Source organism: Lepisosteus oculatus, chromosome 6, assembly GCF_040954835.1.
Source record: "Lepisosteus oculatus isolate fLepOcu1 chromosome 6, fLepOcu1.hap2, whole genome shotgun sequence".
Taxonomy (NCBI): Eukaryota; Metazoa; Chordata; class Actinopteri; order Semionotiformes; family Lepisosteidae; genus Lepisosteus; species Lepisosteus oculatus.
The window spans coordinates 763,134-790,984 of record NC_090701.1 but is presented as its reverse complement, the minus strand read 5'-3'; the positions used below and the strand labels follow the sequence as shown (position 1 = coordinate 790,984).

General features: G+C 43.8%; 1 protein-coding gene across 3 annotated transcripts; it reads right to left on the bottom strand.

Moving 5' to 3' along the window:
• Positions 1 to 101: 101 nt before the first annotated feature.
• Positions 102 to 27,739, bottom strand: ankrd33ba (ankyrin repeat domain 33ba). 3 transcript variants are annotated; one of them, XM_006634605.3, is made up of 5 exons: positions 26,999 to 27,739; positions 24,660 to 25,462; positions 7,300 to 7,429; positions 6,036 to 6,176; positions 469 to 3,505 (listed from the first exon to the last, which is right to left on the bottom strand). In XM_006634605.3, the coding sequence occupies exons 2-5, from the start codon at positions 25,086 to 25,088 to the stop codon at positions 2,658 to 2,660; spliced, it is 1,548 nt and encodes a 515-aa protein (XP_006634668.1). In that variant the 5' UTR covers positions 25,089 to 25,462; positions 26,999 to 27,739; the 3' UTR covers positions 469 to 2,657. The 3 variants fall into 3 exon arrangements, with proteins under 3 accessions (XP_069046945.1, XP_069046946.1, XP_006634668.1); XM_069190844.1 differs by lacking the exon at positions 24,660 to 25,462 and having other exon boundaries at positions 102 to 3,505; XM_069190845.1 differs by lacking the exons at positions 24,660 to 25,462; positions 26,999 to 27,739 and adding an exon at positions 10,864 to 10,907 and having other exon boundaries at positions 102 to 3,505.
• Between the last annotated feature and the right edge of the window lie 112 nt (positions 27,740 to 27,851).

The following is a 27,851-nucleotide window of genomic DNA, read 5'->3' as shown; positions in this document are numbered from 1 at the left end:
GGTTGGAAAAGCTTCAATATCCATGTCCCTTTGGCGTAAAGCCTTCACATTCATCATTACTAAGACATCCATATTCCGATTAAATGTCCATAAATAGCTTTGTAATTGCTTGCAGTTGTTGAGCTCTTTTCCTCCCAAGGGTCCAGAGGTTTTCTAGCTGGGGACATGCATGGGCATGTTGCTCCGGGCCGCACCGCCTTCTCCGCGATAAGCTGGGCCCGGCCGCCACTGGTCATCTCCTGCCCAGGTGGGGCTGCAGGTCAGCTTGCTCCGCCATCACAGGTCTGCTGGAAGAGCGGGAGGCTGCTGCCCCACCGGCTGGTTTCAGAAGCAGCTTCAGGGAGGCCGGACTGTTCCAGCTGGGTGAACATCCCAGTTCTTGCACAAAGTGCCTTGGGATCTGACCCAGGACCTCAGGACCTTAATTTAAAGACTCCTCCTTTGGAGGAATGCTTAATGGCCGAAATGTTTTTTTCGACTTCCCCCTGCGGCATTACGCTTTCCTTGCTCTCGAGGTTCGGTGTATATACAAGTCTCACTGGAACCAGGTGTTGGATCAAGATTGGAACTTGGAACATTTTACAGCCCTGGGTGGGATTAGCCAGTAAAAAGCTCTCTTTTTTTCTTCTTCTCATCACATGAAAAAAAAACAACACACATCACTTGGGAGAAAACCTGTTGGTTTTTAATATATCTATCAAATTCACATTATTTCAGAACAGCAGCGATATAAAAAAAAGCCATCCCTTCCAGTAAGTGCATATTATACTTGGTGCACCATCAGCTATCGGAACTGAAAGCATGAAAATGTCTGGGGATAGTTTGCTTTTACCGTTAAGATTCCACCTGCAGTCAGTCAAAGAAGGCGTATTGCAGATTTCAGAGTCAACGGTTAAAACCCTCCTGTGAGGCTCACGATATCTGTATACGATCTGGCCTCTTCATTTAAACATCTCAAACTTAAATGAAAAAGTGGGATCTGGGAAATGTTGTTGCTTCCGAGATTCCTCTTGACAGCCAGGCTAATCAAATTTTGGCGGAGGTTTACTCACCTAACAGTTTTTAGTATGAGCTTATTTTATGATTCAAGTGCATCTATGTTAAAACACCCCCCCTTAAAAGAAAGAGTCTGTATTTTCAGACTCCGCACAAGGGGAATTTGTGTTGAATTGAAGCAGCTGCCAGTGGAACCTGCAACCAGCCCAGCAACCTAAAAATTAGCTTTAAAATTCTCTGTGAATTCTGGGGAAAAAAAAGATACGGAAAACCATGTCCTGCCATTTCTCAGTATGTGCTAGTGTCAGCTTGTGAGCAGATGACAATTTTTAAAACATGAACATGAACTCTGACTCCTCAAAGCATACGTGTTTTTGTATACATTTACTGTTTTTAGCAGTCGACATGTTGCCAGTGCTGAGTTAATGGAGTACGTGTCTGACATACTGTACGCTGTGAGCTGCTGTCCGTGCTCACGGAGAGACCAGGCCTGTCCTGGGAGTGCTGAGGGGAATCACAATGTCATTTCCAGTGAGCACAGCGCGGCTCTGGCCAGGCTGGTGCTGGGTATCCATAGCGTTGCTGATGCGCTGTGGGACCACAGAGATCTGACTTTGCTCTCCACAGCTGCGTTCGTGTTTAGTACATGAAATTTAGACCTTTACTCAGAACAAGTTTCTGTAGTGCACAATCCTGAGCTGGTATTCATAGATGTACAGTAATGAGATTTTACATATTTAAAGAATGTATATGGATAATTGTGCAACACCCGCAAACATCTTCCATGGTTAAGTGTATTTCTACTCAGTAGCTACTCAGGAAGTGAAGTACATTTCTACTTGTTGCACTTTAAAAACTCAACGAGTCACATGAGAAAAAACTTTCAGCACCGTCCTCGTTGTTGCCATTGCTGTGGCATAAAGATATTTCAAACAGAACACTGATGTGTGTGTATGTATATATGTGAGCATGTAACTCTTCTCTTCTAAAGAATCTCCTGGTGAGCTGTTGCAGTATAAATTACATCCAATCATAGAATTTTTTAGATCTCAAATCATTGCAATTTGTTTTTACTCAGCTGTTGTATAAAATGCGCTTTAAACCTAGGATTTATGAGCAATTATTGTTGTAAAATTATTGCTAAGTTCAGCTGTCACTAACATCAAGTGTTTAAATCCAGGATCTATTTTTAGCCTTGCCTGGATGGGACTATAAGACCTTTAATCAGCGAGATTGGGATTGTCTGGCCTCTATTTTCTGTCTTTGGCTGACTGTTTTAATCCCATTTGTCTTCTCCGTCCTCACGGAAAAAAGCACAAGACTGGCAGTCATCATCTGCGATTACTGGATCTTCATCAGCTCGTCTCATCATGGTCAAGAAAGTCGTTTTGTAACCTCAAAAAGGGGTTGAGTACCTGGGGTGTACAGGTAGTAGGAGGGAAGTCTCACAACTGGAGTGCTGTGTAGACAACGTGTTTCATCACGGGGAAGCCCATCGGAACTCCTTGCTAGTTTGCTGGCCGTGTGTGAATCAGATTGATTGTCTTCCCCCAGAAAATATAAAGCATCCCTTCTCTTTAAAAGCAATAAATACAAAAATAAATACAAAGCGTCTCAAGTAGTGAAGCGAGAGTGACAGTGACACCCGAAGGCCGTGGAGGTCAGGCCTTCTTCTTCGCCGACGCCAGGCGTTTCCGGGTGGCCTCTTCAGCTCTCCTCCTCTCCTCCTCTTCTGCCTTCTTCCGCTCCTCTTTCAGCTCCTTGTACCTCCACTTGGGAAGCTGCAGGAACTGGCTGTCCTTGGCGCTGCTCTTGCGGCGCGCCCGCTCGGGCTGGTACGTGGGCGGGGGCGCCTTGGTCAGCCGCACCTTGGGCACCACGACGCCCGGCCGCACGCTGCTCCGCCTCAGCAGGTGCAGGGGGAGCAGGCTGCCGCGCCGGGCGGCCAGAGCGGACGCCGAGCCGGCCGGCAGGCTCTGGGGCTGCAGGCTGGCCCGCCTGTCTTTCTTTCTGGACACAAGCGTGACCCGCGAGTTCTGGAAGAGCTTCTTGTAGTTGTTGAGCCGCTCAGGGCCCAGGTTCTTCAGCTGCTCCACGCGCTGCCTCCGCAGGATCTCCTGCACCGCGGTGCGCCGCTTGCCCACGCAGGGGGGGCTCCCTGGGCACACCGTCTGGCAGCCCAGGGCCACGAAGGGGCTGCCCAGGCTGGTCGTCATTCGCACCATGTGGTCCATCACCCCTTCCTCCTCCGGCTCGCCAGGTAACCCGAAGCTGAAGACCGAGCAGAGCGTTTCCGAGAGCTTCTGCAAGCAGCCCTTGGGCTCGCCGGCCTTCGCCACCAGCTCCTTCAGCTGCGGCCACTCGGGCCGGTAGGAGTCGCAGAACTGCTCCGCGCAGGGCCGGGCCAGCAGCTGCGTCATCGCCAGGGCCGTCTCGTACCGCGCCGTGAAGAGCGCCCATTCCCGGGGGGTCAGCCGCCGCCCGTGGTCGGTGGCCTCCAGGTCGGCTCCTGCAGGGGAGAGGAGGGCATGTGAGCGGGTCTCGCTTGCGAGAGGCGAGAGCGAGGACAGGGCGAGACTGAGGACAGGGCGGGTCTCGCCGGCGAGAGGCGAGACTGAGGACGGGGCGAGACTGAGGACGGGGCGGGTCTCGCCGGCGAGAGGCGAGAGCGAGGACGGGGCGAGACTGAGGACGGAGCGAGACTGAGGACAGGGCGGGTCTCCTGGCAAGAGGCGAGAGCGAGGACGGGGCGGGTCTCGCAGGCGAGAGGCGAGAGGCGAGAGCGAGGACGGGGCGAGACTGAGGACGGGGCGAGACTGAGGACCGAAGCCACAGTAAACACTGACTGTCGAAAACAACGGTTTGAGCCCGAGGGAGGGGATGAAGGTTTTCCTTTTTATGTAAAACCCTTTGGCATCACCTACAGAACGAGCATCAGAAACGTAAAGGCTTGAAACTGGGAGAAGTCTACTTTCTTAACGGGTAATTCATCAGACAGGGGAGTCCACGAGACCAGCAATGAGTCGGAAATCACCTGTAATCTAATGTAAAACCCTGAGATTAACACTATTCCTGTGATTACAGCTAAAAGAAAAACTGCTTTTTCCTGATGGTCTACTTTTCAGTTCTTGTATTCCTACTGACAAAGCAACCATTCTTAGGAAGACCTGTTATTTTCTCCTTGTGGTTCTTGAAGAAATCACCACAAATCTTATTTTAGGCTAAATTCAGCTTCAAAATGCAGTCTTCACAAAACAATGTTAACAATGAAACTGTTTTTTAACAAATGTTCTGATTGTTTTATGAAATCTGCGATTTCCAACTGAGTCAGACATGACATTTTACTACTGTTCAGTATATTTCTAGGATGATAATGTCCCACCTGACCTCTGGGTCCCTGTATGTTTAAATTCAATCAGGATAAAATCAGGACAGATTTAAACTAGGATGGAATAATGTATTACCAGCCTCTTCAAAGCCATATCTAAAATTAAAAATACAATTTTCTCTTTACATAAAATAAAGGAAATATTAGTGAAGATGTGCATTGAAAATATTTAAAATTATTCAAAACATGGATATATTTTTGCATTTAAAGTGATATAAATTTCATGATGTAATTAAAAAATTATTTACACAAACCAGTGTAATGTAACAAATTCACACATCATGTGCATGGACAGTCTCTTAGTACTTCACTTATGGTGTAATTCAAGTGTAATTGTTTTACCAGCAATTTCTCCATTTTTTTTATTCAAAGCTACAGTATGTTCAATAAGGCAACAGTCACTAGTCATGATTTCAGCCAGTGGAGACACATCTACAAACTAAGAAGACGACGTCAGCCAATAGTAAGGTAGAATTTGCTCTCAAGCTTGGCTCATATGTACAGTTTGAATTCCAGATCTCTCTGTTTTAGTCTCCACGAGAGCTTCAGTCTTTGCTTTGGAAACTGTTCTACTGTTGTAGTAAAGTTTGTCTGTGCATTTTGAAGCGCTATCCTATATTCCCTCGATCTTAACCTCTGTCTGCCTGGTCTGTGTGAAAGGATTCCTTTCCTATTCAAGGTTTCATCAAGTCCTCTTGTGAGCTGACACCTCACACTCCGGCGGGGTGCTCACTGCCTCCCTGGCTATCGGCCTGTGCTTTCACTCTTTTGGGGATTCGGTGCAGACTAAGAAGGTTGTTTCTTCGGGCTGCCCAGATGCAGCATTCTCTTTAGACCCAAGACTGGCCTGGTCGCTCTCATTTGCACGGCCTTTACAGCAGCACAACACTCTTGGAGAGAACAGGATCTTCATTTTATTTGCTAGCTGACGCATTGTACAATTCCAATAGGCACAGTTTTCGTTCTCCTTGAAGTGTTCGGTTCACGTTTATTGTTTTAGAGTTTGACGGCGGTAGGTTCCCATGTCCTACACCGTTTAGCCCACATGAGCCCATTTTTCAAGATGTAGCATAATGAATACACTGCATTCTGTGATATAATACCCAAGAATCACGGCTTAAATAGGCTACAGAAAAAAACCTTAAACGGTTTTCCACAGAGTCACATTCTCCTGGGGCGAGTGTTTCATAACCCAACAACTGCCTGTAATAAAACACCCCTCCCCACACACACACATTAAAATGTAAACTAACTGCAAAAGTAAATATTTTAAATATTGGTGTTTATATATTCTATATTATATTGAATTATATGTAATACTTTGTTACGCCGTTTCCGTTGCATAAATCATGAATACACTGCATTCTGCAAAAGATTAAAATAGTGGGCAGTACGATGGCCCTATGGCTGAGGATCTGTGCCTGTGGCTGGAAGGATGCCGGTTCAATTCCCTGTCTGTGCGTCTCATGGAGAGCAGCCTGGGGTCTGTGAAAAGACAAAGTTCTACTACAAGAAACTGTATATGGCCAATAAAGTGATCTTATTGTATCTTTAATACTCCTGTAAAAATGAGTGCTTCTATGTCAGACGTGCGTGCTAGAGCGTCATCGAGAGCAGTCACGCCCTGGGGAGGCACCGCGGAGGCCGGTACCTGCGAGCATCAGCGCCCGGACGCACTCCGTCCGGCCCTGCATGGCGGCCTTCATCAGCGCCGTGAAGCCGTGCACGTTCCTCCGCTCCAGGTCCAGGCCGGGGAAGTAGTTGAGCAGGTAGTTGGAGATCGTGATGTGTCCTGCGGGAGGGAGGGGCAGAGCGGTCGGGGTCGGAGTAGGGCAGGGCTGGACACGAGTCCCGAACGCGCCGTGAGGCCGGAAACCCTCCTGTCACTGATGGCCATCACGGGTACGGCAGAGAAAAATCATCTCTCTTTGCTTTGTACAAGGAAAGACAGTATAGACCTCCTGACTGATGTCACTGCAGTTTAGGCTCCCATCTCCTGTCAGCACGGCAAAGTACCCTAAGAAAGTCATTACTAACCCACAATAAATTAATTTGACTTATTTTAAGAACATCTCCGTTCTTGAGCACTGATAAAGACAGTGATGTGGTGGAACTATTTCTGTTCTCAGTCTCTTAATTCATAATTGATTACTTTAAAGGTCACAGCAGGCTGGACTTAATTAAACCATTAACTGCTGGGGAGTCTGGGTTCCTTGCAGCATGTTCGTAGTAATGAGCTGTTATGGTTCAGGGGCCCACATTTCATTATAGACTGAATGTTGTTTTAGAAATATTCAGTCTTTCCTTCACATCCACTTCCAACAAATGCTGCTCAGTGCTAATTATGTGTAAACAGATGTGTTTTTGTATTTTATTTGTTTTTTAGTATTTTAGAATTTTCCAGTGAAAGAATACGTAGAGCAGGCTTTACCTAAACCCACCTTTACAACACTGCAGCCTGCCAGTGGGCATACAGTACAGTACACAGGAACCCCTCAATGTGCTGTACAGCAGGCTTGTAAAAACAGACACGCCATGTCCTACCACATTGTGTCCCAACACGAATATTACTAAAACTATCTTCATGCACAGATAAAGACTGTTTTTCTCTTACATTACACTTTTAATCCTGGAAGCTGTGGTTTTGACAAAACCGCCTGGTCAGAGACAGTTCAGGTCTGCTCTGTTTCACGGCATGTGTGTGGAAGGACGGCGCTGCTGAAAACAGCACAAGGCGAAGTACGAGAGCAGATCCAGCTGAACCTGCAGGGTCACAGACACCCAACTGCTGCGCGATACAGATGTAAAAAAGTGAAACGCAGCAGAAACGCAATTCGATTAAAAAGCCATTAATCCACCGTCCTGCCCTAGCCCTGTGTTCTTGTTTAATTGGTGCCGAGGACGAGAGGTCGTACCTGCCTGGGCAGCAGTGATGAGGGCAGTGTTGCCTTCTTTGTCCTGCCAGTTCACGTCAACGTAGGGGCACTGGGCCAGGGCTGTGACAACATCCACATAGCCCTGGTAGCAGGCAACCATCAGTCCAGTCTGAAAAGCACAACAGGTACAGACGTTGAGAGCTCTATTACTGCACTCTCTTCACGAGAACCCGTTCAATTCCACACCCGATATTCTGTACGGAGACCTGTTCAGGCTGCAGGTGTGAGTGTGATACTGTATAATTCACGTTGGGCTGAAAGAGGAAGCTGTTATCAGAAATACAAACTTGCTTTGCAGAACAAGCCCTGCCAAGGAGTGGATTAGATAATTAACACACAGTAGCCATTAATGCACAGTAGCCATTCTCTTGTTTTCATTCACAAGTGCCGAAAGTGCTCTCTTTGTTCTCCCAGGGCCCTGTTCTTACTAGACTTGCTTTGAGTTTTCGGTCTGTGCCAAAGTTCACAATGAGACAGGGAAGAGCTCAGATGATCAGATGCCTGGGGGGGGACAGAGTCTATCTCTCTCAACTACAGCACGTCGTGTTTCACTGGGAAGCAGCTTCCTGCTGAGAAAAACGATGGGACGTTCCCTTTTACTTTAATTTTGGATTCCTGTTTATTTTTATTAGTTGTGACACCTTTATGTGTTATGTAACAGACATACACATGAATCTGATATTTTATCCAGCTATTATAGTTTAATAAAGAAATGATGTATAGTGATCTGTATCACTTGTACAGCATACTATATACACAACATCACTCAGGTTTTGAGCACTCCAATCTTCCAGAAGCTCACACTGTAAGAACAAAAGAGAGCTTACAAACAAGGAGAACATCCAGCCCTTCTATCCTGCTCGGGGCTTTAAAACACACATAAGAATGTATGTACCTGTAGCAACAGAATTAAGGAATAGCCTTCGATGATATTGCCCAGCCATAACATACCGTTACTGTGCTCTCTGAAGCAGAAAACAGAATTTCAGTGCTTATTTTTTCCAGGAGATCAACAACAACAAAACAATCAGCCATGAAACACATTATAAGAAAAGGTTTTTAAAGCGCTTGTAAAAACAAGTTTGCCACCCACTACACACTGTCAGTCAGGATGTATTTCATTGTGTCAGCGTTGTCAACAACACATTCTGGCAGAGAGATGGAATCAAAGCATGGAAACGTGAACAAGCTGGACAGAACCGCGCGGCTGGATGGAGGATGTAAAACCAAGAACACTGTAAACAACAGTGACCAAGGTCAGGGAGCTTCAAGTCTTATGGGGCTTTTTTGTAAAAGATTCTGTTTCTTATTTTGCTGCAGCCAACTTATCTATTTATTTTGTATTGGGACAATCAATAGCTGGTTGTTACAGGCAGGCATCTTTGAGCAGCTCAGCAGGTAAGTTCATGAGACCCGAGTCGCTCTCCACTGGGGACCCGGGCCCAGGCCGGTCCTGTGTCCAATCCCAGCACGTTCACAGCTGACTCGGCTGCGATCTGGGAGCCCAGCAGCACCACGTCGGGGAGTAACCGCAGATGCGCTGTGAGCGCTGCAGTTCACCTTCCCTTCCAAACCCAGAACCCGGAATTTCAGAACCTCCTGAGAACCCCAGCCAGCTGCTGCTTCCTGTTCGGACCCGAGCCGAGCCTGCGTGACCCTGCCAGAGCCGAGAAGAAGCTGACAATTCACAGAGACGCCAGCGTCCACCCAGCCTTGGGATCATGATGTTGTGGATATAATAATAATAATAATAATAATTGCTTACACTTATATAGCACTTTCCTGGACACTCCACTCAAAGCGCTTTACAGGTAATGGGGATCCCCTCCACCAGCACCAGTGTGCAGCCCCACCTGGATGATGTGATGGCAGCCATAGTGCGCCAGAACGCTCACCACACACCAGCTCTCAGTGGGGAGGAGAGCAGAGTAATGAAGCCAGTTCATAGAGGGGGATTATTAGGAGGCCGTGATTGATAAGGGCCAATGGGAAATTTGGCCAGGACGCCGGGGTTACACCCCTACTCTTTATGAGAAGCGCCCTGGGATTTTTAATGACCACAGAGAGTCGGGACCTCGGTTTTACGTCTCATCCGAAGGACGGCGCCTGTTTACAGTATAGTGTCCCCATCACTATACCGGACCCACATGGACTGCAGGGTGAGCGCCCCCTGCTGGCCCCACTAACACCGATTCCAGCAGCAACCACTGGTCCCCAGTTTCCCGGGGTTTTGTCAGGAGGTGTTTGTGACTTGTTTCCCAGGGAGATCTGGAGGATCCTGCTCTGTCTGGGGGGGTTCACCGCTGTGCTGCTCCTGAGGGACACTTCCTGCTCTCTCCATGGTTACCACGCACGTGAGCTCAGGGAAGCCAACATTTCAAAAAGAGGCCCAGGCAACCTTGAGTGACTGTGAAGATGCAGTTTCTATTAAGTGAGAATGAAAAACTCTCCTACCTCCAGCGCTACACAAAATTTTAATAGTGATTCTGTTCTAAAAACAGTCTTTAACAAGCACATTCATAATTCGATCAGAGGGACCTTTCCCGAACGATTTTAATGTAGAATGCTTTATAGAGGTTGGAGTGGTGGCACATAAAATTAACACTGACTGCAAATCAATAACCTTATCAATAAACAGACGAGCACAGAAATACACTTTTGAGAAAAAAAAGTTTCCAATCAATTTGTTCTGCATTACATTACGTCAGCCCCAAAGACCCTTCATTACTCGCCGCAGTGAGGGGGAGAAGAGGGCTTTCACAATCGAATGAGCTGTGCTGGGACATTCCTGTCAGTGTTTGCTTGGTGCACCACGCCAGCACCCTCTACCTTCTCATTACCCCATTGTTATTTCATTACGCTTGTTCACTACTGTCGAAAAAGAAAGGATCAACACAGGAAAGGATGGGCATTCCCTGACTGCTCTTCAGAGTGCTGCCCAACGACCAACTACCAGGTTAATCATTAACAGCCACGGCCCAAACCTGTTCCCCTTTCCTGCAGGGCCATAATCGTGCAGGGTTCACAACCTCTAAGATGGTTTCAAAACAGAATTTAAATCGGGGGATGTCATGTTAAATTTGTATGATGCGTTGGTGACTAATTCCTCATTTGGAAAACTGTACAATTTTGGTCGCAATGTTCCAAAGAAAGACAGCGCTGCTCCAGAAAGAGAAGAGTGATCAAGTGCTTTCTTGGTCTGAAAGGAGTGAATAGAGAAGATCACAAGGAGACCTGATCTAAGCAGTCACAAGCCTCATTGACGTCTTTAGCATAAACAATCAATTAGACTTTAGATTGTTGGATCAATTAGATACAAGCAGCCGTGGTTGTTAAGTTCCCCAAATGGCCTCCTTTCATTTCTAACCTTTCTCATGTTCTCATCAATCATTATTTACCTGGGAGAAACAGACAATTTGTCCAATTAAGTCTTACCTGTTTACTTAAAAAATAGCTTTGATAAAACATCTAAATTATATCATCTGAATTTATAATCAATATGTGTAGTCAATGATAATGAGAAAGACTTATTAATATTATTACTTTTTATCTGCAGTACTTCAGGCATGGACATCATCTGTCCCAACACTGTTTCATCAACTGGATTAAAACATCAACTGTTTCCTTATCAGTGGTCCCACCTGATGCTCAAATGACACTGCATGGTAAAAAAGCAAACTTCAGTTACTTTCAAGTGACACAGGTCTGGTTGTAGCTTTGGTTCGCTGTGGGAACTTGGTGAAATTAAATCTGATCGTGTAGGAGGCAGTCTCTACAAGAGGGTTTCCAAATTCCAGCTTCTGCCCATATAACAGCTAATAGGCATACATTATTCAACATATATGTGAAAAACATAGTTTAATAAAATAAGTTCAAATTCCAGATATTATTCCATTAAATTTTACACTCAAATATTAAAAATTGGCATCTTTACAATGCAAGGTCTTATTTTATGCACGACTGATAGTGTCATGTATCAATTCATTGCTTTAGAGCTTCTAAGAGCACACTAAAACTTTTTGACAAATCAAATGTTCCCAGATTTATTACCTTTCAGTGGAGTTTTCTGGAAATTCTGTATGAACAGCATGAAGTTGTTAAATTTCACACAGCGCTTTAACACCACCAGAGACGCATTCTTTTCACCTAATTTAAAACTGCAAAATGTAAATCATCTTCCTGCATTTCAACACAAGATTAACTTTAAGCTACATTGCTCCATTAAAAAGTAACAGCAGTGCAAAAAACGCATTTCAATAAAGCTGACTGTAGTTGAAATTGAGGTTTTAAAGCCGTCACGCACTTGTCAACCAACCCCTCCCACCAGAAAACGAAATGATCTCTCAGAGTTTTGATGTTTTATTGTCTACCAGCCCAATGCAGTTGGAGGCTTTGACTGACAGGACTGTGGTACAGAAAACAAAACTGAGAAAGTAAGTGGCAAGCCTGTCATTCAAACGTGAACTACACAATGTACTATAAACTAATCAATAAATACACAAAAGGTTTATTTAAACTAATCAGTAAATACACAAAAGGTTTATTTAAACTAATCAATAAATACACAAAAGATATGTGGTCTCCTGGAATGATCTCTTTAGTCCCGCTCTCAACTCCTCCTACCCATTCTCATGTTCTTTCTTGTGCCCTCCTTACCCCACCCCTCTCTCTCCCTCATTCCTCCGTGCACTGGAGAGGCTCCACAGATGACTTGTCCTTTTCTTCTGTCTTTCTGCTGACGCAGTTCCTGAATTTCTCCCCTGCAGCACGATGTTTAAAGAGACAACTAAAAAAACGAGCACGGTTTGTTTTTGTTCTCGTCAGTTGGAGGTGAACACATTATTATCTCCAGGATGGCTCTGCCACTAGAGGAGCTCATCTGTGCCGCTGCTTCCAGACCAGATGACAGTTGTTCGCTTTTCAGCCGTGTTGTACACTGACTGTGGCTGGGACCCCCCATGTGCTGGCGCCCCACTGAGCCTGCGATGTCTGCTGTGAGAGGTGCGCTGCTGCTCTAATCAGCGCTCACTGCTGTAAGGACTGAGCAGCGTACAGCATGCCAACCTGCAAGTGGCTTGACTCTGTGGACGCTGGAGGGGAGTGTTTGCAGGCCTCGTTTCTCCCATGCGGGCGCAGGAGCTGCAGCAGCAAACTCACTCGGTCAGCGACAGGGGATTCCACATAGGAAGGCATACAGAAATACAATCTTCGTGATCGGATGTAAGTGCTTCTGTAGACCTGAAAAATTGAATTTTGCAGCTGGGACAATCACCATTACAAACAGGACGTACTCCCCTAGAAACTCATGGATCACATTTTCACAACTTCCTCCCTTCGCCAGGTGGTTAATTACCTTAAGTAAATGGGGATAAATCCAAAATTCTTAATACGCTCTTTCAAAGTCGTGACCCTTCTGCTAAGCCAGCTTTGTATTAGGATTCCTACCAAGTTCTCACTCTTCACCATTAGCGCTTCAAAACAAACTCTTTGCATAGGAAAGAAGAGTTTTAATCCACAATCCTCAGCCACCAGTTTTACCTGCAGTCACGTGATTCTCGGTGCAACAGACAGTAGACACATTAACAGAGGGATACTTTGGACCTGTTGTTCTCACAAATGGGTTAGATGGGAATGTTTTTTTTTGCACTGTTTGCAAAACAGAATATTCTCTGAGCTGCAGGGTGTTTTTTTTTCATATTTAAGACACATCAGAAATTATCAGGAGCAAACGAAAATACAAAAGACAACAAGGCACCTGCAGTAACAGTCCCTCCTGCTGTCTGCTTTGAAAAAGAATCATTATCGTATCTCCTTCTTTAGGGTAGGTACCACTGATGGGAGCTTGATTGCCGATAGATTTTGCACCTCTTTTTTCAGTGACCAGTAATGTAGTTAACGCCCACAGAACTCGGTACCATATCCTTGTGCTTTACCCAGTAAAATCACAGTCGCCTCACACAGCTGTTTCTCACGTGCTGCTTGTAGGTTTGAAATGACAGTGTTTATCTGCAAGTAACAGAAGGGTGGTTGATATTGGTTAGACAGGCTGGTGAAATGTCGTTTCATGTGCTCACTGTAGACCGACAGGCTGCTGAGCCCATGGCGCTGTTTCACAGAGCCTGTCCTTCTCCTTTGTGTACCTGCAGGCTTCCATGCAGCCACATCCGACTTCCAGAGGGCTGCTCCGCGGAAAGCCAAAGGCATGTCATTTTCAACAGAGAACCAGAAGGAAGAAATGTAAATTGAGGAAGTTATTTCTACTGAACATGAAACACTTCTGTTAGCAACAGATACGTACTATCGCCAAAGTCAGTGAAGAACCATGCCACATTTCCCATTAACAATGCAACAGATTTAAATTTCTCAAATGAAAAGGACTGATTTTTTTCACATTTGCCTACAGTACAATTCCGCCATTTACCAGAAAAGGTGAATCAGAAACTCAAGCTGACACTTGACAGCACAGTGTCTGCACAGGAGGGACATGCAGGGAATTGGTAAAGACCAAGGATATGGAGTCCATATAGAATGAGTGGCAACCATTTAAAGACTCTGCTTGGAGAACAGCACAGATTTTAGGCAAGCAGCAGTCCAAAGGGAATATCAAACATAAAAAACAAGGTCCACCTAAGGAAAAGGGAGTACAATGAACTGCAAGTATGGGTTAAAATGTGTTGGGAATATCACGTTCAGTTTTGTTCACCAGGATACCAGGCAGATGTTTGTGTTCTGCAATCAGAGAAGAGCAGCCACATACCTCCCTGGGCTGAAAGGAACATCCTAGACAGACTGGAATAGATCTTATTCAAGTATTACACATTACTGAAAGGTACTGAAAAGGTCCCACCGGACTTCTTCAGAGTCCACAGTGGAATACAAACCAGAGGACACATGCAGAAAAGTTCAGAGCCTGGTTTCTTTCAAGAGAAGGCTGGATTAGATCATTGGACACGATAGCTACTGAAAAAGAACAAAGCTAGATGGGCCAAATAGCCTACTGAAAATGTTATGTTATCCCAACAAAGTCTGATGTATTTGAAAGGAGCTGGAACAGGTGCTTCACCTGCACTGATGCGCCAGCTGGAAACCAGAAGGCGGATCACATGGTGGCAAAACACAACAGTGGCGAGGTAGCAGTTTCCAGCCCTTGACTTTTCGAAGGAAATAGTACTGAGTCATGCTGCTTTGCTCTGCAGTTTGTATTTTGAAAAGCTCCTGATAGTGCTAGTGTTATCTGCATATCTGAAGCTACATGTCGTCAGTACAATATTTTCCCCTTCTGTCCCGAATATAATGATGTTACAGGCTTTAAACTGATTATTAAACCCTCAAGACAACATTGCTCTTTTCTGTTGCCGATAATATGGAAGGTTTCTTTCACAGACAAGCACACATCAATAGCCTATCCCCACACAACCAGATCTCAGTAAAGAGCCACTGCCGTTCTCTGTCAATGCCTCTGAAAAAGATGCATCAAATTACCGAGCTGGGACTTCATAAATGAGGCAGGCATAAAAACATCCTTGCGAAGGCTCAGAATATCGCTCAGAGATTGGCTTTCCTGCCAGTGCTTCTGTTACCGCATTTGGAAATTAAGACACTTCATTGTTTCACAGGCAACAAAACCTGGCATTTGTAATATTGTGCTTCACCAGGAAGTCCTCTAGGCATTTTAATACAACTACAAGGTTTAAGATGTACAAATATCAGACTATACACATGTGGGTGTATACACTTAAATGCTAATAGAGCTAAATCTATCAGTGTTCAACTTTTCTAATTCAAGGTTTTGCGCAATTTTACTAAATGGAATTCATAGAAATGCTCACATGGAATCCTGAGAGGAAATATTTTTTAAAACTCCTGAGATAATATTGCCTCATTTCACAATAATCACAGCATGATATCGCAACACGAGGCGAGTTGTTTTGCAATAATTATTGTGTTGTGAACCATTGCTTTAAATGGACAGCAGACAATCAGAAAAGGGGAAAAGCAATAGTTTTATTGTTAACAACAAAGCAAATAAAAAGCAACAACAACTTGTTTTACACAGTCATTAAAATTAGACAGGTGAAGGGTAACGCACGTCATGCTAGGGTTTAAGAAGTCTGTTGTCAGCCCAGCAATATCAACCCCATAGGTTTCTTCAGAGTGAACAGCGAATCAAGAATTAGAGGAGATAAGCCGATACTGTGTTGAAGTCCAATTAAAAACCGAGAACAGGAGACACTTCTTTCACACAAAAGGTCATGGGAGTCCAGATTAAGCCGCCCAGCCATGATGATGAAGCCGATACCCTGGCTTCTCTCAAGAAATGGCTGCTTAAGATCCTGAGATCAATTAACTACCAAACAGGCTTGATGGGCCGCTTGGCCTCCTCTCATCTGCAACCTTTCTTATGTGGTGCATAACCAGCTGAAATTAATCATGTACTCTACTTTCACGTCAATGAGAGTATGATCACAATTTCTGTTTTCCCATTCTGTAATGCACTACGGACTGACATGCTGTGCCCTGAGACGGCAGACCTGGAAATTGACCCAGGGCTGAACCCTTTCTAATCATCCTCAAAACTGGTCAATTCCTCTGACTGATACAATGTGCTACCTGCAAGTACAAAGACGATACAGGAGAGAGAGTTTTATGGTGAGATCAGACCAAGGTATTGCTGTATCAGAAGAGCTGGAAGGCTTAAAGTGTGCAGAAAGACAGGAGCTGCAGATGCCTAGACTTTCTCCACCTCATCTATGGAGCCTGGTGGAGGGCATGACCCTTTTCCACAGCAGAAGGAAGAGGTTAGGGTTAGCCAGCACCCACAAATTGACCTGGTTCTTTTCTCTGCCTCCACGGTCTATTACTGGGATGTGAATTAGGGCTTGATTTGAAAAAAAAACACTGTTTTACTGCAAAACTTGCCTTTATACCTGTCTCATTTGGCACAATTGATCTTGGCTTTAATTAAACAATCTTGTCTTTTATTACTGCATGTGCCTTCTGTGCTGTGGCAAGAGCTGCTTCACTAGAAAAGGTGATTTTACACAGAAGGAAATTAAACACCTGAAACAATGCAAAAATATCTTCGTCCTGCCACTCTTGGGCCATTGGAGGAAACACGACACACTGCATGCTGTGGTTTTCAGTGGCTGTGAAACAGAGCTCTCCTGCCCATATGATTCAGCCCTTGGACCTGCCGCAGGGATCCTCCGAGACAGCCAGGGCCCTACTGCCCTCATTTCGGCCATAATCGGGCTTTTCGGGAGCCATGTGCCGGATAAACCAGGTCAGCAGGTGACTCACAAAGCACAGCTGTCTGCTAAAGCAGGGGATTATTCGCTTTCAATCAGCGTGTGTAAATGAACCGGCAAATTCAGCGGAAAGGTTTTTCTTTTAGACTCAATGGTGAGGCTTTCCTTTTAAATTATCTCTCAAATTCAGCACAATGCTTTTCTATTCCTATAAGATTAATTTGGAAGGGGCTGTTTAATTAATCCCTTAAGTAGCAATAAAGTAGGAATTTTATACCCTTCTCAATGCTGAGCTACTTTTCCTCTTCATTGCTGTGCTGATACGTGAGGATGTATAATTGGACTGTTTAAATTGCTCAGCCCAGTTCATTCTGCACTGATTCTCTTATGTTTCCTCTTGATCGAAACATCTTCCCCATTCCTGTATCTCAGATGAGCGGTGACTGGGGAAGGTAGGGCAGGGGAATCATTTGTTTGTTTTCACTGTTTAATTAAATTATAATGAACGCCAAGGAATAGCTGAGATCATTTAATTGTGTTTTGAGAATCATTGATGCTAGCAGAATCCTCTTAACATGTTTAATCTCAGTTTATATATGCAGTAACAGTATTTCTTTTTCACAGGCAGTTAAAAAGAAAGGGAAATTGCTTTCCTCCTACAACAGCAAGTGAGACACACATCTGTTCCTGGGCTTACTTTCACTTGCTCTCATTCCAACACACTCTCAGCTGATCAAGCAGCTGTCGACTGGATTCAGACAGTTGTTTCTCAATCACTCTAGAAAATGACATTAAGCACGTCTGTCTACATGAAGGCATTTATAAACATGAATGTTGAACATTTAAAATTAAATTATAGCATTACTTAATGTTGGTGACTGAACAGGGGGGAATAGGTGAGGCACAAATGAGCCCCAGTCACAACACAGGCACTTTGGAGAGTAAACACTGCAATTGACCCCCACTTGTTTTAAAACACCTGTCCAATTTTTCAAGAAATAACCGAAATGCCACAAACAAGTCACTTCAACGCAGCTTTTATAGCGGTTTTAAAATAAACAAATAATTCATGCAGCTAGTGGTAATATACACTATCAATACAAAATGGGAAACACAGAGCTACTGTTCTTATGAAAAAGGCTGAGGTGTTTATGTAGACACATTATTTACTGCACATTCTAGACAATGTGGAGAAGCAATTAAAAAGGCAAACAAAATGCTAGCATACAGAGTTAAAAATGCAGAACTTAAATCAGGAGATGTTATGTTAAAATTGTATACAGCACTAGAAAGACCTCATTTAGAATACTGTGCACAATTCTGGTGACCACAATACAGGAAATATGTCACTGCTCTGGAATCAGTCCAGGGAAGAGCAACCACATACATTCTGGGCCTTAAAGGAATATCCTGCGCTTACAGGGTGAAAGACCTGGACCTTTCAGTCTTGAACACAGATGATGATCCACAAGGTTATTGCCAAAGTTAACACAGCGGGCGTCTGCGGTGAAACATGAACCAGAGACATAGTGCAGGTGGAAAGTATGTGGAAGCACTTCTTTAAGCAATGGTCTGTGGGAGATTGGAACAGCATAGGCACCTTGTTTTAGAAGCTGATGCAAGAGCTAATGTATGTTTAAAAAAACGGCAGGACCAAATTCTCCAATTAATCAGCTACTACATATCAAACGGGCTAGATAGGACAAATTGAGTCAATCTGTCGTTTGTGGCCGTTCTTATGAACCATCCTCAATGCTCTTGGCAAGAAATCTGATTCTACTGTTCCGTCTTTAACATGTTTCCACTCTCTTGACCTGGGTATCTGGGTCCAATCTTAAACCAGAGTCAAACCCTTTCCATGTTGCTGTCACTGATACTTCAACTTGCTTTTTACAAGCATGAAAGGCAAACCTGAAGGCGAAAAGGGACAGAGCACTAGCTATTCCAAAGAAGCCTCTGTAGCTCCTGCCATACTGACACACTGCTGTACTCTCCTCCGAGCTCAGTATTATTAACATGGTCAGCTGATGTCACAGTTAGTACATTATAGTCTGGCTTTTGTGTCAGGCCAAGGAAACTGTGCTTGCTGTTTCTGTTTCATGAGCTAGAATTGAATTATAGTGTAGTCCCTACATGTCCTTAATCTGGATGAGGGCTCATCTGAGTACTGCACTACATCTGCACTGCACCTCACCTGTGCATTTAGTACATTACCCTACATCACTGTTTTTACAGGAGAAATCTTAACCAACAGCAAATGAGCTGGCTCAATTTGACAGAATGGTTTTTTGTTGTTCTCATTTTTCTCTAGCTGTGGGTGTGCCTTTATACTGCTTATTTGTTCACACAGTTTCAGCTCGCCACTGCTTGACTAAGTTGCTATCCCTCTGGGTTTCCTGTGAAGATGTGAGTGGGATATTAAACACATGCAAACAACCCACTGAAACGTAAAGAAAAGTTGACATGACACACACACACATCCCGGAAGACTGTCTGAAGAGCAGAAGAAAGATGCACTGTGACCGCCTGGCCCTGACTAATGGGATACTTCTTATCGGTGATTGGAGGATAAAAGCATTTCATAAAATACAATGTAACAGCTTTCAGTCTGTTCGAACCTTCAAAGCTCCAGAGAAGTGCCGTTGCTCATTTTATAATGTTTTTATCTTTAAAATTTAATGACAATGTTTTATTAAGATTTAAATCTTCAGAGATTCAAGATTAAAGAATTTAACATTTATGCCAAAGAAAAAGCAGGATAAAGTAATTTCAAATCTGTGCAAACTTGCAACGAAAACTATTAAACAATCAGTGGCTGAGTAGCTTTATAATGTCAAAGAGGTAGGAAATAAGGGTGGTTTAATTCATTAACTTAACATCTTTTTAGGTCTATGGAGCAGGAATGCTATGAATGGCTGCATTAGGTAGTGATTCATAAGAAAGACATACATCAGCATTGAAAACATGATGAGTTTAACCCTCAGGCAGGATCAAACAATACCCTAATGTTGTGTCTTTAACATATATACACTCACTTGACCTGGTACCTGGGGTACCCTTGACCCTAAAACAAGATATTCCTCTAACCGCAGGAGCTCAGGTCTGTTGGATGGACTCCTCAGCTAAGGCTGAAGTCAGCTTTCATTTCAGCTGATTCGAGTCCTGCTGCACCACACTTGAAGTGCAAGAGCAGTATTCTTGGTTGACTGCCAGGTACTGTTGTGTACTGTGATTATGGAAAAGGGGGTTCGTTTCTATTAAATTGCTTGTCTACAGCAGTATTGTAATACTGGAGGGGAAGACAGTCAGTACTGCTGGGCTGAACCACAATTACCTGCATTCAAAGGAAATTCATGGTGATATGAGCAACAATTTCAAATCACACACAGAAACGTGAACTTGCAGCTATGTACCAAGACAGACACAGGTTAAAGTAGCTTTAGCAGGAAAAGAAAAATTAAGACACAAGAGAACTACTACTATAAAACAGTTGCCACTCTCTTACTGTACTCTCTGTGTGCTGTGATTTTCTGTCCCAGTTTCTAAACCTATTTCAGTTACTTTGACATGGTCAAGGAAACAGGTCTTCAGAAACGAAGCAGGTTGGTTACAATCGATTTGTTGACCATGACAATGCAACTGACGGGTGGGTGTAATTCATCACGTTCCTCGGAGCTCACAGTAAGGACGGCCGCATGGCTTGTTTCATTCTCTAGATTGATTCTGTTCTGCACAAAGCTTACAGATTTCTGTATCCAAGTTCTCTGCTGTACGACCTAATTCCTGGCATCACAGTCACAGGGGAACTAGATTGACCTGTGTTCCTGGGTTTTTCAAGGAAAAAGACATAAGAGGCAGAAACATAAATCTCTGAAAGGATTGTAACAAATCAAGGCATTTGCACACTACAGCCAATCAGGAATTCGTTGTTCTGGCAGTCAAGCTCATTGCAGACTAGGTGCCAGATGAATGTATCTAGAGATGAATCTTCAAGGGCAGCACAGTGGTGTTGTGGTTTACGATTTTGCCTTCAATTCCTGGGATGTTGTGTGGAGTTTGTATGTCCTCCCCAAGTCTGACTGGACTTCCTCCCACAGTCCAAAAACATACAGTAGGTTAACTGGCCTCTGGGAAAACTGCCCCTAGTGTGAGTGTGCCTGTGTGTGCCCTGCGATGGACTGGCGTCCCGTCCAGGGTCCCTGCTTTGCGCCTGTTGCTTGCTGGGATAGGGTCTGGCTGCCCTACCACTCAGTCCGCTTGGCTGTAAGCCCCAGCCCCACTCACTGAAGGACCTCTTCTCTGCCCACCATGTCCCACTGCAGCAGTCACCTCATGCTGCCTCCTATAGCGCCAGACACACCTGTGTGTCGGGTGGGACCTCCTGGGGATACGGCCAGGCCCCAAGCCTGATGTCCCCCCAAGGGTGATGATAGCACCTTACAGCACTACTTCTGGCAGAACAAGACACCACTAAAAGCAGGACACAATGGCCAAATATCACCAGCTCCTCCCGCTGAGGGCCCTGTCCCTTCTTCACTGCATCTCCAAATTTGTAAGAATTTTCACCCCCCCCCTCCAAAGACATGACAGCTGATGCTTCTTCATGTCTAATGATAAACAACTTGACTCCAAATGTCTCCTCCTAGATCAACTGCCATGTAAACACAGAGGTGAAATTGTTACAGTTACCACCAATAACTTCACTCACAGTTTGTGACTCAAGTACCCTTTATCAACATTCCAGTAACATTCCAGTAATGAAGACTTTATCTTCCCAGAAAATGAGTGAAAGAGGCCTCAAAGATCTTGTGTCCCAGCTGAAAGCCTCCCTAAATAATTGTGACCACAATGTTCTGTTTTATGTAATGTTTCATAATACTGTGAAGACTACAGACTAGATCTGGGACCTCTACTGCACTACTGAAAATCACAGCACTTATACTGATGGAATAGTACTGAAATTAACAGTGTCCAATTCATAAATGAATACATCATCCCAAAGGTGAATAATACTATATCTTTAACAGTTTGTTAATAATTAAGATTCAGTCTTGCACTTATATACCACATCTTCACTGAAACAATGTCATGGCTTCTGCCTCCTTAATTAATTGTGGAATCAAGAGCTGTAGATCTGAAGTGTAATAAGTCAATGGCCTCAGCTCACGCTTGGTACATTCAGGAAAGCACAGTCCTGGCATCTCTGTGGCCAAGCAGCAGTGCAAGAGGTAGGGCATCTGAGGAGAAGGAGCTGAGAATGTTTAAGGCAGGATGTTCACACCTGCAGCCCATGCCAAGCCCCAGCACCGGCCTGATGTCTCAAGGGTAACGTCATAAGCCCGTGCTGGAGTACGCCAATGTCTTGAAGCAGACACACGAGGTCCTGCAGATGTCCTGCCTCAAGCTGAAAAGATTCAACTTTTGTGTGCGTCTACCAGATGAACACAAATTGAACTTCCACAGTGCTCATTCACTGTCACACAAGAGGAGCATGCTCAGTTATCCCAGACTTCTCAGCCCCCAAAATAGAGTTGGATGCTGTTGTTTTTTATTCCCCCCAAAATGGAAACTGACAAGGTTGCCACCCAGCTTTCTGTCACTTCACCTCGACAGCACCCAGCAGCTTCTCACAAGTCAGCAAGTTGTGTGCATTATTATTATTACATTATTTTATAACTGCATAAGTCTGCCTTGGATTTCAAAGACTACCTGTGTTGCGTGTCTATTCCACAATTAGTCGATTAATTAATAAATGCACTTCAGTTCAAAGGGAGCAGTCTTCTACATCCGTGTGGGGAGCATTAAAAAAGGATTTAAAATGTTTCATGTCTTCGGGAACTACATTTCTAAGTGTGGAGACTCAAACACATATAAATTCCTGTTATGATAATTATTTATTGCATGTATTTATCTAGTGCTTTACATATAGGAGGAGACCCACCCACCAGCCCCAGCTGGGTGACACGCAGCAGCCCCACTGAGGGAAAGGGGAGAAAAAGACTTAAGCTTCTAAATAAAGGGGGAGCTTTTAGGTAGGCCAGAGTGAAATTTGATCATACCTGAAGTTCACATCCCTACTCCTGTACACAACACCCCGATATATTTAATAACCAGGTACTTGGGACCTCCGAAAGCACTGTGCTCTTGTCACCCTGCTGGAGCTCTAGTTTAGACATCACGTCTAGAGGAAAGAGCACCACCTACTGGTCAATCAGCATTACCAACGGGAGCCACCTGGTTTCCTGGAAGGTCCTCATCCCAGTACTCACCCAACCCAGCCCTGCTTAGCTTCTGAGATCAGGCAAGGTAGTACAGCAATTTCTGAAGTAAGAACTGCAGAATGTGCATATACATTAACAACTTGCTGTAGTATTCTATGGACTAGGTGGCTTTATGGAAAATAGCATTTTCTCAACACATGCACAAACACATTTTATTAAATGTTTTACTTTCTGCATACAAAAAGGAATAAACTATTGCTTTTTCAAAGCGTCTCATAATTTGTGTGATGTTTTATTCTAGTTAGCTTTTGCAGCTGTAGATGTTAAGCCTGGCCGGCCTAAAGTGGGCCCTACGGAGCAGAGGGAGAACTAGAAAGATGAGAGATGAGAGATTTCCTCAGGCGATAACAAATCGATCCGTGAGCCTGAAGTCGTGGTCTAAGGGCAAGGTCAGATTCAAAGCCACGGTTTCCATTTAGGAACTTTTTAGCGACTGCAAGTAATGAACTCCGGAGCGAGAGACCAATACCAGACACAGTGATGTGAAGTGAGGGTTTAAACGGGAGAAGTTAATGGTAGAAAGCTGGAGATAATTAGTTACCTCGTGCGGCGGCGCTTAGGAGTGATTAGATGCTTGCGGCGAGTAGCAGCCGTCACAGTAAAATTATTACTTTTTTTCTCTGATTTATGTTTGAGGAATTCAAGCCAAGTTTTTATCTTATTGACAATGTATGTAAATATCACAAAAACTAAGAGAAATGCATTGGATTAACTTCAACCTAACAATGCAACTGTCTCAGGGATAGGTTTTTTTTTTAATTTCATAGGCTTATTGAGTAACATTTGTTTAAAGCATGAGAGGTTTATCTTCAGGGCTAGATGGCACAAAAGTTTAAATAGTTATGAAGCTCAAGGGCAACTGGCAGACTTCATAAAACACCGTGAGTACTTAGATAATGACTTATCTAAGTAATGACAATAAGTGAGAGAGAAATTATTTTCAAAAATATCTGTTTGCTTTATTTTAAAAGCCAATGAAGCTATTTGAATTTAACTATGATGTCAAAAATGGCACTGCTCTAAATGAAAACTCAAATATTTAAAACCGGTTACTGTTTTCATTAAGTTCAATAACTGAAAATGGGGATGTTGTTGTTTTTAAAAAGTATCCCATGCGTATCTGTCCGTGGGAAGGGGCGCACTTCGTTTGTCCAGTCACGATCGTTTGTTACTCTTTCTAATGCTGCATGGTTCATATCGTGTTGTTGTGCCTCCTCAAAGATCGAAGTGGTGCAACAAGTGTTTTCTTTCTGTATAAAGTTTGCTTCATGATAACATTTCCTCATTACTATTCAGTTAGCTCAAAGCATGCAGTCAATAGCACAGTGTGGTCCGATAGGTTAACGATTAAATGCATAGAGGACACTAGTAAAAACATGTTTTTGCAACGGCCTTGATTAATAATTGATTCATCAGTAGCTTTATGTATCATTTTACAAACGCAAACGCCACGCTTGAAAACGCTGCTTAGTTTAAAACTCGTGGAACAGTGCCATGGAGTTTCCAGGATAAAATACAGTTTAACAGAAAATACTAAAAATATTTTCCGGGAACAAAAACAGAAACCAGTCCTGGACAGGGCATGACGTATTCACCTGAAATCACAGCTTTGTTTCTTCAGTTCCGCGGGAACTGTGCTGTGGTTTTCCAAACTACTTTCAAGTATCGTTCAACTTGCTGTGGTAAAGCTGATCCAAGTTTTCATCCGTTTAAAAACTTAGGAAGGGGAAGGGACAAAATAGACCCCCATTCACACACCTCCCCCCAAAAATGTAAATGTTTTAAAAGTCCTGTGAACACAAACACTTACCCTGTTGTTCTTGTCCGTTTCTTTCACTTCTGCCTCCGTCACCCCCTGTCTGATCATGACTTTGACGATGATGGGGTTGTTGGTACAGCACGCCTGGAAGAAGGAGAGAGGAGCCGGGCTCTCCGGAGTCTGACCCCTCTCTTCGTCCGAGAGGGAGAGGTCGTCAGGAGGGTAGAAAGAGTCGTCCGAGGCGATGCTCCGGGTATCCGGTAACTCGGAGAAATCGTCGTACTCTTCGTAATCATCCTCCTCTTGCTCCGAGCCGACGGAACCGAGAAATTCGTCGTTTTCTGAATTTAGGCTTGCAGACGGGTCCGCTGTATTTGTGGGTTTCTCTTCCACCCCGCCTCCACTTTTACAATGCTGAACAGGCTTGATCTTGACAGGAGAGTGTCCTCCTCCGTCCCTGTCGTCCGCTATCAGCACCATTTAACCCCCAATAAATGTCCTCAGGGCGAAAAATTGACGCACTTGCTACATAAATCAGTTTTTCTTGACCTTGTCGTACATGTCCTGAACAGAAAGGCTATAACTTTCTTACTAGTAACACATAGTGCGTAGCTGATAAATATATACTTTGATTTGTAGACACAAAAACTGATGCTTTCAAACTATTCTCTTCCATTATTCAGAGACTGGATTACGCAGTGACAAAAATCCTGTTGACTTTTTTTACCAGAAATATTCGTGAAGTTTTAAAGCGAACATTCAAAAGTCGTTAAGAATCCGTTTTTGTATTCACACATTTTCTTCAGTTTGTGAAGATTCGTGTCACTGTCTTCATTTGAAATAGAAAAAAGGATCTGCAAACATATAACCATGGCATGATTATATAAAAAAATCCCGTTTTCGAACTTCCCCTGACATTCCCACAGTAAACTGAGTGCGTGTTACCATATGGTGATTTCATTAAAAAAAATTCCCTGAAAACTTTAGGCGCTGCCTAAAATAGTTTGGTGAGTCGCTAACGGACAAAGAGAAAGTAAAACGACCTCATCCTCACAAACGCTAACCGTGAAAGAGACATTTGCAAAACTGCAGCCCGGTAATCCGATTATCCTCCCTCTCTCCCTCTCTGAGAAGATTGAATCTCCAGTTTAAAATGTTGACATCAGGCATAATTTTATAATAGCCAGATTTAACTAGAGACTTGAACTCGGAGCCGGGAACCCATGCTGACTATAACTTGTGCCGCTTTGAAAGGCTGCGGACCGGCGTCTTGAGTCTTAATGATTGAGGGTGGCGGGACAGAAGCACAGGTTCAAGAGGAGCAGGTGGAAGCACGGAGCTGTGAGCTCCCTAAGACCCCCTCTTGGGGTTTACAAGAAGACACGCCTGTTGGGGAACTCCGGTGCTTCTGCAGGCGAATCGAAGCAAACCACCAAGCTCTTTCCACGAAAACAAATCTCTTGCCTTAGTCCGCAACAATAGCAAACGTGTTACCGTAAAATACAGGGCTACTTGGATACTTTTGCATTATTAATGCTTGTAAAACGAAAGACAAAGATGGTGACGCTTTATAACATATGAACTGTGTGTCGTTACCTGAGACCTGCCCGTAGAGGAACCGCGGCAGATAAACTGTGCAAATCGTGAAGTACATACATTGTGTGGATCATCAACCGAATATCGTCTTTGTGAAGGAAATACACTATTCTGTAAGCTCTTCTGACAAAACATTAGGCCGGTCAGTATGACACGTTTTAATTAGAGATTAGTTTTATACCATAAGGTACAGTTTAATAGAGTCGACAGGTTTCATTCTTCAAAAACTGCCCAGCATTTTGAATAACTATAAGATAACATCAGATAAGAAACTGTAGGTTTTGCTGGTATTTGTGCAGAGCATTTCCGCATTGTTACCGATAGATACTAGTTAAGCACTCTTAGCTTCTCCTGTAGATGGACACTCCACTCAAAGCTCTTTACAGGTAATGGGGACTCTCCTCCACCACCACCAGTGTGCAGCCCCACCTGGATGATGTGATGGCAGCCACAGTCCGCCAGAACACTCACCACACACCAGCTATCAGTGGGGAGGAGAGCAATGAAGCCAATTCACAGATGGGGATTATTAGGAGGCCAAGATTGGTAAGGGCCAATGGGAAATTTGGCCAGGACGCTGGGGTAACACTCCTACTCCTTTTGAGGAACACCCTGGGATTTTTAATGACCACAGAGAGTCAGGACCTCGGTTTCACGTCTCATCCAAAGGACGGTGCTTGTTTACAGTATAGTGTCCCCATCACTATATTGGGGCATTAGGACCCACATAGACTGCTGGCCCCACTAACACCCCTTCCAGCAGCAACCTTAGTTTCTCCCACCCAGGTACTGACCAGGCTCACACCTGCTGAGCTTCAGTGGGTTGCCAGTTGTGAACTGCAGGGTGATATGGCTGCTGGCTGGTAGAGTGAAAGACAGAGGTGTCATCCAGGGTGGAGAGTGCTCTTCTTTAACAAGGTGCCAAGGAGTATAGTGTGAGGGGGTGGCATCTCTGACAAGCACAAAATGTGAATATAAAACAGATGTTTAAATCACGTCCTTCTGGCTGAGAATTGATATAACATTACCTCATAGTAAAGTCATCCTCTTATTACTGAGGCATCATACAATAATTATTGCCAAACTATGCAGTGTTTATTGCAAACTGGCAGCAGTTTTGTGAAGCATCAAAAATAATCTTTTAATTTCTTTCTGTGTGTGGCACATTTATACTTACCTAAAATAAACAAATGACACAGATGAAAACAAACTAATTCTGTGAAGGATGAAACAAAATTAAAAACGGAATTTCCATAAGTCTCCTGTGTAGTGTCTCACTATCTTAAAACGCAAAACAAACATCATGATTTTATGTTCTTCTTAAAATAATACTCATGGCTAGCAGTTATAGCAGGGCTTTGATATTCTGTACAGCGCCTTGCAAGATTACAATATAAGAAAAATAGTGTCTCATCCGGTGAAATTTCTTAATGATGCAAACACATTTTTAAATGTAATATTTTCTTCCGAACATGAATGCTCAAACTGAAGACTTCTAAAGGCAAGATAAATGACAGTAAATGTTAGCGAAAAGAAAAATATAAATATATAGATAGAGTAAGTGTTCAAACTATTTGATATTTGGTCATTTTTTGGTATTTGGAATATTTGGTTGAAGCACCTTTGACAGCAATTATAGCTGCTAGT

Bases quoted from the DNA above. Each gene is read 5' to 3' on its own strand.
- ankrd33ba (XM_006634605.3), bottom strand. From the start codon at position 25,088: ATGGTGCTGATAGCGGACGACAGGGACGGAGGAGGACACTCTCCTGTC. The intron at 7,430-24,659 runs GTAAGTGTTTGT...TGTGCTTTTCAG, and splicing joins AAACGGACAAGAACAACAGG to ACTGGACTGATGGTTGCCTG. The intron at 3,506-6,035 runs GTACCGGCCTCC...TCTCCCCTGCAG, and splicing joins CCGGGCGCTGATGCTCGCAG to GAGCCGACCTGGAGGCCACC.